Source organism: Streptopelia decaocto (assembly GCF_964273445.1).
Source record: "Streptopelia decaocto genome assembly, chromosome: 12".
NCBI classification, from domain to species: domain Eukaryota; kingdom Metazoa; phylum Chordata; class Aves; order Columbiformes; family Columbidae; genus Streptopelia; species Streptopelia decaocto.
In genome coordinates this window covers 7,374,627-7,387,751 of record NC_138667.1, presented here as the reverse complement: position 1 = coordinate 7,387,751, position 13,125 = coordinate 7,374,627, and the positions used below count along the sequence as shown (strand labels likewise).

Below are 13,125 nucleotides of genomic sequence, written 5' to 3'. Positions count from 1 at the left end.
GGCTATTCCTCAGGGGACATTTTTCTGGTGGACAAATGGCACTGAGGTCTTTGCAAGTCACCACAGGGCTGGGGAGGGAGCCGTGCCTCAGGTCTCACTTTGGCTCCTGCTGACTTTTCTTCTTGAGAAACGGCCATAAATCCATATGTGGATTTACTCCCTGGGCACGGAACATTTCCGTCAGCCCCGATCCCGCCCGTGACTCACACCCGCCCTTGGCTTTCCCGTCAGGTTCCACATCCCCGCACGGCCCCGCCGCCATCTTCCCTCCGGGCTCTGCCCGCCGGGCTGAGGGCGCCACCTGCAGGGCCCGGTGCGGGCTCGTCAGGCGGCAGCGCCGAGCGGGCTCCGTGCGCCGAGGAGACGGGGTGTCCGCAGGGCTCCGCCGCCCTGGGTCTCGCTGGGAGGGGAAGGAGGGCAAAGAGAGGCCGCGGAGCCAGACCCCGGCGCCGAGGCGGTGGGGAAGGGGCGCGGGGCTGAGGGAATGGCCGCGGGGCGAAGGCCTGGGCGCGGGGCTTCTGTCAGCGAGCTCAACCAAAGTGTATCCAGCTTCTTCATGAGAAAAGACCGAGATTCATCCTGGATGGAAATGCCACAAAGGCCAGCTGTTTCCTGGAGGATGCGGGGAAAAGGGACACAAATGTAAAAATAATAAACCCAATTGATTGCCTGGGCCAGAGTGGGGCTGCCGGGGTGCGGGGTGGAGCGGTGCCCGCGGCCTCCAGGAACCAGGGAGCAGATGCCAGTTACAACTTTATTCATTTCCACATTTAGATATTACAACGAAACCCTTAATGACAAAAGGATAACAAGTACTATAGGAGGAGAGGAAAGAAAGCTGGTTTGATATATAACCGTGAACTTCCAGAGACAAGACTCAACGTGAGTTATAAACACTCACATACGCTCACTGGTAGGAAAACTCACACATGCAAACACCCAAACACTCACCCACAAAACACACACAGACCACACTTTTGTACTCGCGCATAACCCATGTTGTAAGCTAAAACCACTGAAACATTGAATGCTGCTGTAACAACAACAGGTACCAGGTTAAAATATTGCAATATAAATGAAGTGTTACTTGATACACATTTTTTTTTTTTTTCAGAGATGCACATGTATTTGCAAGTAGGGGACCCGATGCTTTGTTTCATGAGGGAGGAATGTCCTCTGAACACCAACACTTTGTAAGGAAAAATGAGACTGTGCATAGTCTGGGAACAGTCATTTTAAAGGAGGATGATGATAAATAGCTTAGCTTCAATGTTGAGTTCCAATAAAAAGCCTGAACAAAACAAAACACTATGAACAGAGCAGGCACATCAAACCCTGGGTTTTAAAAGTTGAAATACTCCCTTGTCAGTGTGGAAAGACAGACAGCACTATTGCTTCACACCTTCAAACCAAACCAGACCAGCTTCATTTCATGCTCACACTTATCTGGAGAGTATAAAAAAATGACAGAAATAATGCAAGAGTGTGCAGAAGGGTATCAGGTTTGTACACTCTAATTTTAGTATACTTTTAAGAAAGTACAATTGTCTGAACAGCTATTCAATATCCTGCACTATAATTGTTCTTCAGTAGGAGTGTCTGAAGAGGAACCAGCATTTGCTGCTATCATGTTGGTGCAATGCTGTTGATGCAGATACAACAGGACCTGACTCCACCTCTCCCCACCAAGATGGTGCAAAAGAGAGAAAATAAACTTCTGTCGAGTCGAATTATTTGAATGTTGAAAAAGCAGACGTCACACCAGTGCTTTCCCCAGAGTGAAACAGGGGATTGTTAACAATGGCTCTAATGAAGTAACCCAGCTCCACAAGGATATTTGTGAGCAGTTTACAGCTGAACCTGGAGACAAAGCGCAGCTGTCCTGGCAGGTCGGGAGTGCTGACAGCCAGCCAGGGTGCCCAGATGCCTCTGTCCCCTTTCTGCTGGGGAATCTGGCCAGTGTGCTGCAAGTGTCGGGCTTTCTAATGCGTTTCTATCCCTCACATATGGACCTTGGAATTCTGTTTTTCAACAATTTATTTATAGGCCTCGTTGTTGGGCTTGCTCTCAGATGGGTCTGTGTTTCCAGGCAGAGGACTCTCTTTGAAGCGCTGCAAACAAGAGAGCCTGGGTCCTATGGGTGCACATCACCCAGCAAACAGCCTGAATTTAGCTCAGCCCTCTGCTACCTTCCACCCACATGAATGCTGGTGGAGACCCTCAGCAACATGAGGCGCACACAACCTTCCTTCTGTCAAGGGAACCACCAGTTCAAAAACCAGGGCAAGATGAGGGCAGGAGAATATGGTCTGTCCTACAGCCCGTTGGCTGTCCTACTCCCTTGGCCTGGCTCTCCAGCATCTCCTGCCAGAGGATTCTTACTGAGTCATAACAATTACTTAAAGATGCTTAAGCTCCTGGCAACTTCAGGGGACACCAGTAGAAGTCAGGGAATTCGTTGTCACATGCAGTCTCCAATTTCACATCCTGAGCCATTTTGGCTCAAGCTGGTCCAGTTTTGTGCCTCATTTTGCCATGGAAATCACAGCCATATCATCCTGCTGACACAAAAAGGGAGGGGAGCATTGAGTGCTCTGCACAGGCTTAGAGAATCTGAATGACGGGCATGTTTTTCCCATGTGCTAAATAAATCTCCCCATTACACTTGTGTGGAGAACTATAATTAAGACTTGGGAAAGTCATCTGTAAGGACTCACAGGCTCACGTCAGGAAACGCATAAAAACCTCTGCCGGAAATGAAATACAGTTTAGGAAAGCAGTATGTCTGACAGGAAACACAATTTTTAAAGCCCAAAGCAAACCCTTGGCACTGTGCGTAGAGGTGTGGCCTGCAACTGAGAAGCCCTGGTGCAAGGAGCTCTGCCAGCCACAGGCGTGTGGGAGAAGAGGAGATGCCAAGCTGTTCAGACAAGCCTCTTCACCCAGACTCCTCCGGCGGTGACGTGACCACACTCTGGGGCTGAGCTCTCAGATAGTGAGCAGGATAGAAAGAAGTAGTGGGAAGTGGTGAGGCAGCAGCACAGAAATCTGTAGAGAAGGGCTGTGGAGGTTCCCCAGAGCTCTGAATTCACGTGGTATCTTTCAGAAACAAAAGGCCGAAGTGATGAGGTGTTTCCTCAGCAAATGAATGTTTTGTAGTCCCCAGAGGTAATTGCACTGTGCTGGTGGCTCTACAACAGAAACTGGCGAGGAGCAGATTGGGCAGAGTGCCTCCTTAGAACCAGGGAACCAGGGCAACAGGAAAGGTCACGGTGCAAAACTGTCCATCCAGGAGAGCTGAGGCTCGAGCCCTGGCCAGGCGCTGCCCTCCACGTGCTCAGTGATGCCAACACGCAAGGGTACCTCATTGCGGGAGCTCTGTTCCTTCCATTGTTTCCAAAACCCTTGCAGCAACTTGAAAATAAACATTTCACTCCCAACCTTTTTGATCCTTTTCCTCCCAGCAAACAACCCATTTTCGCTCTGTGTTTAGAAGCCAGCAGAAATTAACACAACTATGCTTTAATTTCTCACTTGAGCAACAAATGATCTCAGCACTGCTCTGGGAGTAGAGGAAGGTGAGAGCAGCAGACCTGTGAGTAACCTACTGCCAGCATAGATCAAATAAAACCCTGTTTTGCACAGGGCCTGCAAAAAGAGTTGCTATTTATCTCACTGGGAGGACTCGAGCCATCATCTGATGATCTACTCAGCACTAGATGTGTTGAGATGGCTAAAATAATCCTGGTGAAAAGGCGGATTGACAGGTTTCCCCCAGCAGAGATGAGAGGGGTGTGGGTGTTCCTTGCAGAGGAGGCGGAGAGGCTGGCACCTATCCAGAATGAATAATGTGCACGAACATTTACAAAGATCCCTTGAGATCTCTCTGTACACCTCTTTAAAATGTCCTGCTCTTGCTGCTAATACCACCAGGGATTTCTTCCCTTTGATTCTGCTCCGCAGCTCAGCAGCTGACATCATGAAGAGAGGAGGAGGAAGCAATCCAAGGAAAAAACATTCAGGCTGCACACCAGGAAGAAACTTGAGACTAAGACAGATCTATTTATATCTGACCTGAAATTGGCTTTCTGAATGGGAAGCTGATCTGAGCGGAGGCTGGATGCTATGCAGAAGGTGCTGTAGTGCTGAATGCAGGCACCCACGCGCTGGCAGAATGCATCTTTCTGAGCCACAGGAAGAAAAGAAACGTGAGGAATCAGTTGGGTGCTCTCTCCAGTCCCGGCAAGGAAAAGCTGCAGCTGGAGGTGCTGCTTGGGCCACCGTGCTGTGGTTCCAAGGACACTGGTGTGTTCGGGGTAGGTTCCCTGCTGGGACTGGCCGTAGGTTGAAGAAGCTCTGAGCGATGTGCCTGCCTGGTGAGAGGTGATGCCTCGGCAGGCGTCTCTGGGGCCTGATGCCATTAGTACTGCTCGGAAAAGAAGGAAGCGTGGAGAGTGGGGGGACTGGCCCCCTCTCCAGGCGGGGTACAGCTGCCGTCCTCAGAGTGTTCTGACAGCTCCCCGTATTCACTGTTGTAAAAAGTCTGCCCTCCGACTTGGGACCCGTACGACGGCCGACATCTGCCCCGCAGGTCCGACTGTTCCCGTGGCAGCTCTGCAGTTCGGCTGGGCCCTTTACTGCTGTGAGGGAGAGAGACACAGAAGATCAATCTGAGCACTCATGGAAAGCCTCTATCCTGCTTAGAGAGATCCCAGCTTCAGGAAACATCATCTGCTGATGAACAGGGCAGAGGCAGGAATGGACCTACACCTCCATTTCAAAGCACACCACCAGGCCTGGCTCTAAACCTAAGCACAGCCTGTATGTTTTGCAAAAAATCTGCACATAGCTTGGTGACAGAGTTATTTCTGCTCTTCTAGATACCTTTGGGAAGCCCAGGGAAGGGTTGGGGCCCCAGTGAGCAGGGAGAGACAAGACATTGCCTCAGTTGCTCCTAGATTTGGCAGGAGTAACAGAAACTGATAGGAAATGAAAGAAGGTGATGAAGAAGATGTGGGAGGAAACAGCAACCACATCTCAGCACCTGCCAATACCAGGTGACTGCCAAGAAGCGAGGGCAGGGACACATTCAAGGAGAGGTTTAAGGGAAGTGTTTTCCAGAAGATGGGATGCCAGGTAGCCCGTGGCATAGGAGACAACAGAAACATGCTTTAGGGAAAAAAGGACAAGGACAAGAAGCAGGAGACAGTCTGATACAACAGCAGAGAGGCCACAGGGCTATGGCTAAGGGAAAACACAATGACCAGTCTGATCTGATGTTGGGAGGCAGAGAAGGTGAGGAAGAGGCTTGGGATTGGTCTTATCTACAAATGACCTGACATGGTTCGCTCAACACACTGTCTTGGAGACAAGGTCCCAGCCTGCTCTAGCACCAAGCAGAGATGAGTTGGACAGGTTTTTGCCCAGTCTCCAAGTTTGGAGCAAGGACATAACCATCCATAACATCCTCAGCCCTGAGAGTGCCAGCTCAAGCTGCCAGGCTCAGTACTGGCACGTGGGAAGTCCTAAGGCCTGGACCATCCCTGCAATGCCACACTGGGGCCCTGTGCCGCATGGGTCAGGGTTGGGTGAGGGAGGTGGCAGCCACATAAGTTTCCATCTTTCCCACCTGCCACTGCTTGAACAAGCCCTGATGCATTTCACCAAAAAATGTCCTTAAGCATTAACAGTCTTAATAACACCATCACTCCATTGTGCTGCCTTATCTTAACAGACACATTCTCATTGAATGGGGACAGTTCATATTTTTAAACCCTAGGAAGCAGCAGTCAGGTCTGTTCTTTTTGCATTTTGCCTCTCGTTAATGTGTGCATGGACTTATCTGGCTGCTGCTGCTGAGAGCCTCAAGAGTTATATCCTACAGGGAGACACCAAGAATTGCCTCCTGGTCTGCGTTTGGCAGCAGGGAGGTCTGAGTGGCTAGATTTAAGGAGTACCTGAATCCACCTTCTTTTCTGTGTCGGTTTTCTATCCTCTCAAATTCCTCAGATGCCAGAACCATCCCACTGTCTGTCTGATTGTCCTGGAAGGAAGCAACAGGAGTTATCAGTAACATCCCTGTCGACTTATCAGAGTGGGAAGGGAAGAGGAATTATTTAGGAGATGAGATCACATGTATCTGTGATGGGGAAAAAAACAAAGAGTAAGGGCACTTTACCAGCATATTCTATGGTCTTGCTGGAATTGCTGGAAGTGATTTTCTTAGCTGCCTTCTTAAAGGCAGTACATACAAAGGCAGGATTTGTGTGCGCAGTTCAGCACCGCTTTTGGGGGAAAAAAAAAGAGTACTCCCTGCCTGGAAGATGTGTTACCATCAAATCTGTGAGAGACAAGGTTTTCCTCTGAGACTAAGGGTATGACTTAAGTTTTGCCACTATAGAAGATATAAGGACCAGCCCAGTTCAGAGAGGCCAGGAGGATCCCTACTGCACACTGCTGTGTGGGTCAGGATAAAGGAGCTCCAGAAATACACTCTGGATTTATCTAGTCCTGGCTGGATTTCAGTATAGTTAACCAGACCATGTTCAGAGATTTCAGAAGGGTGAAGAGCAGGCTCTTCTCTGAGGTCCTTTATAGTCCTGGCATGTAGATCTAACCTCCCTATTTCACACTCAGGCAGTACATGCTGTGCCAGGTGGAGAAATGCATGTGCATAGCACTGGACGGACTGAACAGAAATGACACAGACAGACTGACATTAGATAGGAGCAATCTTCCTCCCATGATCTTAACAGCAAAGGTGTCAGGAAACAGCTGAACGTTTCTTTGCCCCTTGCTCAACCCCACTCAGATGCTACTCACCGGGTGTGTCTTGTACATTGTATGTGTCATGGGAAATTCTTCAAATGTCTTTATCCTGGATGGACACCTGATCTGATTTCCTCCCGTCAAACACCCAGGGAACGAGACACAGTTGTAGTATCTGCTGACAGAAGCACACTGTATTCAGGAAATTCAACAGGGTCAATGTCCTGAATAAACAGGACCTGAACCCAGCCTCCTCTCTGTGCAACCAAAGTACACAGAGAGGCAGATGACCCAAATGGTGGATTTTGGGAGGCAAATAGGGTCACCTTAGGACTCATAACCCCATACTACTTCTGCAGTGGGAAGCACCCAGACTTTCTGATTGAATCAGACCCTGATTGCCTCCCCACTCTGGATAAGCAGAGTAATGTCATATAGATCCCAGGCATCAACTCCCCAGAGATGAGAAGCTGAGGCCTAATTGTTTGGGTTAGTTAGGAACAGATGGAATTAAGCTTCCACAATAGCAGAAGGGCAGCTGACACCTTCTTTCCTCATGTACCTGATGGGTCATGATGCCTTTAGTGGGATGTGATGCTCGGGCAGTATAGCTAGAGGCAGAAGAAGGAATGCCATAGGCTTACATGTCAAGGGCTCTTTCTTATCAACAAAGGAAAGTGATTTTGTATTTATAAGCAAGATGCTATGGCCTAAAGGCTTGGATCATATCTGATCACCTGGGATTTTTCCAACCTCTTGCTATTGGGTTCTCCTTGTGTCCCTCAGGTGCCCTTACAGCTCAGGCTGCTGGCTGCCTGCTGGGCGCTCTCTGCCCTTTCCGGGGGATTCACCTTGCTGCTAGGCTGTGACAGCGTATCCTCATGTCAAAGTCCTCTTCATCGGAGTTTTGCTGGACAGAGGAAGGCACCTGGGAGAAACCATCATCTTCTGAGCTGTGAGAGTCGTTCAGTGGGATGTAATCCTTCCCTTCCTGGTAGAAAGAACAGTGAGTGGCCTTACGAGGAGGGTTTTCCCACAAGAAAGTGCTCTACGAGCAGAAGCTGTCAGAGATGGGCAGGAAAATTTCTGGCACCTATAATTTGCAAGAATACATGGACAGAGCACTGTGCTCCAGGGTCACATCACTGTGGCTTAGTCATGCCTGTGCTGGGATCCAGGGCTGAAAGGTTAAAATCAGGGACATCAGGATGAGACAGTACTCGTATGTAAGCATTTAGCTATCGTCAGCTGAAATGGAACATCAAGGAAATGTCAAAATCAGACCTGCATGCTCATTGCAATTAAAAGTCCTGGTGAATTACTGCATGGCAGTGATTAGTAATAATTTCAGAGAAATTTGTATATCTGACTGCTGTAATGCAACAGTTGTTTGGTTCACATGGCCCTGACATTTAGATCTGACGATAGAGTTTCAGAAATCCTGGTGAAGTTCTGTTTTTCATTATGTGAGAGTGTGGGAGTCAGGAGTGCCAGGGCCTTGACTCAGCTGAAAAATTTCAAATAATTGTCTGGGGATTAGGATGGAAATACTGGATGACGACTGAGAGGGCACCCACCCTGCAAGGAGTGGAGCTATATTAGGATCCGGCAAGAGGGCTAATGCAGAAATGAGCTCACCAGTAGTTCTGGGAAACAGACTTCTCTGATCCAGGAAACCCTGTGTATTCCTGTGGCCTACACAAAGGTATTGCACTGGCCAGGGGGTCAGAGGAGGGCACAGTGAGGGAGCTGACGATAGGAGAAGAAAAACCTGTCTGGAGCTGAGCAAGGACACAGAGAGGTTTTCACCTGCTGGACGTTTTCCTGAAGAAGGTTCCCCAGTATCTCCACCAGGTCGGAGAAAGTTGGTCTCTCCTTGGGATCGCCATGCCAGCAGCTCAGCATTATGCGGTAGCTGCCAAGAAGAGATACTGGTTTTATGCCACAGAAACTTCCTCCTACCCCACTTTGCAGCTCCCACCCATGTGGTGCCCACTGGGACAGCAGGTACCTACACTGTGAAGGAAAGCTTGGCACCCGCCAGCACATTGGCCATGTGGACCTACTGGAAGGGGTGTGAATGTAACAGTGCACAAGGAGCTAATTTGGACACCTCTGATACCCTTCAGAGCAGGAAAGCATATTGTCCACTTACAGACCCATCCCAGTGTGGGTATGCAAGGGAAGTGATGTTCCTAGATAGCTCTGATCTGCACTCGACCCATCTGGCTTGCTCTCCAGGCAGCTGCCTTGTGTGGAGGGAGTATTGTCTCATCCCCCATCCTGGCTGAAAGGTCTTTGCATCCCATGGAGGGGCCTTTCATGCCCTGTGCTGGGATATGGGAGGTTTCTGACTCACATTTCTGCTGTGGCGTACTCTGGGGCTCTCATTCTGGTACCGTCTTTGAGCCTCTGGCAGAACTCCTCGTTGATCTGGACTCCAGGGTATGGAGATGCCCCTAAAGGAGGTTGAAAGAGGGGTGGGAACATGAAATGTGCCATCAGAAACCAGTCCTTCCTCTGAGACTGCCCTTGCTCCCAAACCACTGGGAGATGCAGTCACTTACACACAGCCCAAGTCCTTGGTGCTGCCCGAGACAGGCTCCTCTGCCTCAGTGAGCAGGAGGCCACCTCTGCAGGCCTGTCTCCCATCACCCTGTTCATGGATGGGTATGGCCTCCATATTTCTTTTACCTATTCTGATGTCTCTTCCCATTACTCATTAGACGTGCTGCAGAGCGTCAGGGCCTCCTGCACAGACTCACCCACCAAGCTGCTATGTGGAATGAGAGGTCCTGCCTCCCTCTGCAGTGTGTGACCCTCCTTAGCACTCACCTAGCGAGAATATTTCCCAGAGGAGGACCCCAAAGGACCAGACGTCACTCTGGGTAGTGTAGACCTTGTCAAAGATGCTCTCTGGAGCCATCCACTTTAGTGGGAGACGGGCCTGCAAGAGGTAGAGTCAAGGCAACAAGCGTTCAGTTGGGGACATGTCCCAGGACAGCCCTTCTTGTAGCAATGATATGAAAGGAAACTAGAGCCGATAGCCCTGCTCCTCTCTCCTTGGGGGTATGGAGGTTTGGTGAGTTCAGAAGGAGGGGTGAAGACACTGAAAGGAGGAGGAAAGAGTATAAAGAAAAAAAGTAAATTAATGACAAGCTGGAAGGCAGAAAAAAGGAGACATAGGCCTGGTGGTGGAGGAGGAGGACAGCACATACATCGTTGGGCCAATGGTTCCTGGTCCTAGCCACACAAGTGGTTCCACTCCTCCTTTTTCAACTTTTCCTCAGTTTATTCCAGCCCCAGAGTAGTTTATGAACACCTGAAGGGGGGGTAATCTGTATAGAGTTTGAGAAGATAGCACTCACACTGCCTTTCCTGACATAGTCAGGGTCCTTGTAGATGTCCCGGGCCAGACCGAAGTCACAGATCTTTACCACGTTGTTCTCTGACAGCAGGATATTCCGAGCTGCCAAGTCTCTGTGGATGCACTGAGGGCACATGAAGAGGAAGGAACAAAATCAGAGGGATGGGAACCACTATCAGAAGTGCAAAACACCCCCTCCTCTCTCCTTCTATTGTGAACCTGAGGTGTAAGGTGAGAGTGATGGAGGTGGGAAGGAGCTAAAAACAAACATTTCAAAGGGAGGATGAAATGCAACATAACTAAATTCCCAACTTTGTGTACACCAAACTGCATCAGACTTCCTGAGAAGTGTAAGGCAGATCACTGAATCTCTCTGTGTGTCACCTGTAAAGTAGCTGTAGGCAGGTCTTCTCTGGTCAGGCATGCATAAAAGAAGAGGCGAAGGAAGAGACGGGTGAACTCACCTTTCGGGATGCCAGGAACTCCATGCCACGTGCAACCTGGAAGCTGTAGCAGATCAGGTCTTCCATAGTCAAGGGACTTTGCCACAAGTCATCCACTGTCCAGGAGTACAAGAAAATAATTAGACAGAGAGCGGTCTCTTGTCCTCCTTGAATTGCTCTGGGGCTGTGGGATATAACTAGCCCTTTTATGAGATAAAGTTAGTCCTCAGTGCTAACTGGAGTAAACAGCTCCTCTCTAGGATTTTCTGCTTGGGTGACAAAGAGCACATGGCAGGAACCTGATGAAGTGTGAGGAAAATTAGTCCAGCCTCCAGCACGTTTCAGTCAGGCAGAGTTGGGGGTAACAGGGCTGGACAGGACTCTGAAGGTCAGCTCATTGTTCCCATCCTAGGGAGGACCCACTGATGTCCCCCTAATTCTCCTTTCTTTTAGCTAAAAAAATTCAAAATGGTTTAAATCCCCCTTTTGGGTTTCGAGAGTCTATTACAAGAGACAAGAGATGTCTGTTCAGGGAATTGCCACAGAACAGTGGGGTGATCAGCTCCAAGGCTGGGTCCCAGCTGCCCACTGTCATGCTCATTCCCCAGGTTAGCCGAGTATGGCACTTTTCTGGTGGGCCAGGTGAGGGGCTGCTGCAAGGCTGGAGTATTACCTTCCTGGATCTGCTGTGCTGTCTGGCTCTTGTGCATCAGAAAGCGGTTGAAGATTGCACTGTCGCTAGTCCCAGAACGACTCCTTCTGTCTGCTCTCACTGCCTCCACGATGGACTGGACCTGAATACGCAGCCTGGGAGACTTCTCCTGGCAAGGAGAACAAAAACCTCAGCAGGAACAAACACTGTAACCCCTGCATGCTTGAGCTGCACAATCTTTTCCTGTTGTTAGGTTGTAATTCTGGCCTGGAAGCACCTATCTTCCATTGCAGAAATTACATCCCGAATGTGTCCGTGAATCAGGATCACTGTGTAAAGTTGACCTGCTGCTAGAGGGTGTCTTTGTCCCATTGTCACCTTCCAGGCTATGCATCTTCCTTCTCTAGCCACAAGAAATGTCCCTATGGGCAAAGGAAGCTACTTACCCTGTAAGGACTGAATCCTTCCCGCTTGGCCCGCAGGTAGTTTGAGAGGTTTCCATACTTGCAGAACTCAACAATAACCATGAGTGGACCTGGAGAGAAGACGCCAAAGGTCAGGGGAAGAGGTAGGAGCTTGGGATAGGCACAATTTGCCCCAACGCATGTTATGTGCAGTCCTACTGAGCTGTGGCACCTGTCCTAAGTGCACAAACACACCAATAACATCCCCACATGTCCCTGCAGTCACACATGTGGCCAGCAGAAAGGACATGGGACAAGCACTGACCTCTGGAAGCAGACACAGACTACTGCCCTGGGATATTTACCATTGGGTTTGGTACAGGCACCCAGCAAATTCACCACGTTGAGGTGATTCCCGATGTGAATGAGGATCTTCAGCTCTGACATCAGTGCCTTGTGCTCACTTGCAGTAGCTCCCTCTGGAAACACACAGACCATGTCATGATGCCTTCTCACGGCTTTTCACTCCCCCTCACCACCCTTCTCTTAGCAGACTGTTAACGCAAGTCTTGCTGAGGAGGCTGTGACCCCAAAGCCTTGGTACATTTTGTTACTGCATATTTCCTTATGAAATGTCAGAGCCTTCTCTGAAGCTCCCAGGATCCCTTCTGTAATGCTTACGGTGCTCCCAGAACAAAGGACAAGACAACCTGTGTCCAACAGAATTTTCCTTGTGATAGTTGTGCAGGGAAAAAGATCACCTGAGGCTTACATAGAGATGCACACATTTGAATCTCTGCCCTTTCAGCCTCCAAATAGAGATAACAAGCCGTAAAACAATTTGAAAGAAAATTAAAACCAAAAGACATCTGAGTCTTTTGATCATGACAGAAGATAAGAACTGTCACAGCTCAAACAGAGAATATCTTTTTATGATTGCTCTCCAGCAGCAAACACAGTGTTGTGCCCCTGCCAGTTCTCTGTACTGCGTTTTCTCCCAGAGTGCCTAATTCGCACTAACTCTTGATCCTCTGTTTTTACCCTCGGGCTTGTTCTCTGGTTTTCTGTGTCTTTTCATACTTCTCTGCTTCCTTATATGCATTTTGCCTTACTTGGGAGTTTGTAAATTTAGTCTGAGAGAGAGAAGCATCCTCTTGGACTGCAGCTGATGGGCCAGGTGAGAGCCATGCCTCAAAGGACTGCAAAGCAACCTTGCCTGGCCGGGCTTCTCTCCACATATGCTGTGCAGATCATCTGTGCACTAAGTGCTGCTGAGATGAGCCATGACTTGATTTCCACATACAGGCCACTGCTGGCCAGACACTGTCTTGGTATTTTGTTGGGTGCCAAACTACAGAATAATGTTTTGGATGTCTGAAAGAGTGGCTATAAAAGCTTAAAATCTCACTCTGGATTGACTAGGCTTTGGGTGCAAAGCCAATTCAACCCTCAAAGCTGGGTAAGAGCTGCCATCTGCTTCCTTACCCAACT

The 13,125-nt window shown here is 49.3% G+C and overlaps 1 protein-coding gene across 3 annotated transcripts in view; it reads right to left on the bottom strand.

Moving 5' to 3' along the window:
• Positions 1–740: 740 nt before the first annotated feature.
• Positions 741–13,125, bottom strand: part of FLT4 (fms related receptor tyrosine kinase 4) — a 57,864-nt gene continuing 45,479 nt past the window's right edge. For 2 of the 3 annotated variants that reach the window (XM_082063717.1, XM_082063718.1), the window contains exons 19-30: positions 12,000–12,113; positions 11,677–11,765; positions 11,252–11,399; positions 10,600–10,694; positions 10,137–10,259; positions 9,604–9,715; positions 9,128–9,227; positions 8,578–8,683; positions 7,620–7,759; positions 6,823–6,943; positions 5,958–6,043; positions 741–4,640 (exon numbers count right to left, since the gene is read on the bottom strand). In XM_082063717.1, the coding sequence (XP_081919843.1) occupies positions 4,421–4,640; positions 5,958–6,043; positions 6,823–6,943; positions 7,620–7,759; positions 8,578–8,683; positions 9,128–9,227; positions 9,604–9,715; positions 10,137–10,259; positions 10,600–10,694; positions 11,252–11,399; positions 11,677–11,765; positions 12,000–12,113 (1,454 nt within the window). In that variant the 3' untranslated portion in view covers positions 741–4,420. The remainder of the gene's footprint in view (positions 4,641–5,957; positions 6,044–6,822; positions 6,944–7,619; positions 7,760–8,577; positions 8,684–9,127; positions 9,228–9,603; positions 9,716–10,136; positions 10,260–10,599; positions 10,695–11,251; positions 11,400–11,676; positions 11,766–11,999; positions 12,114–13,125) is intronic. The other variant, XM_082063719.1, reaches the window with a different exon arrangement.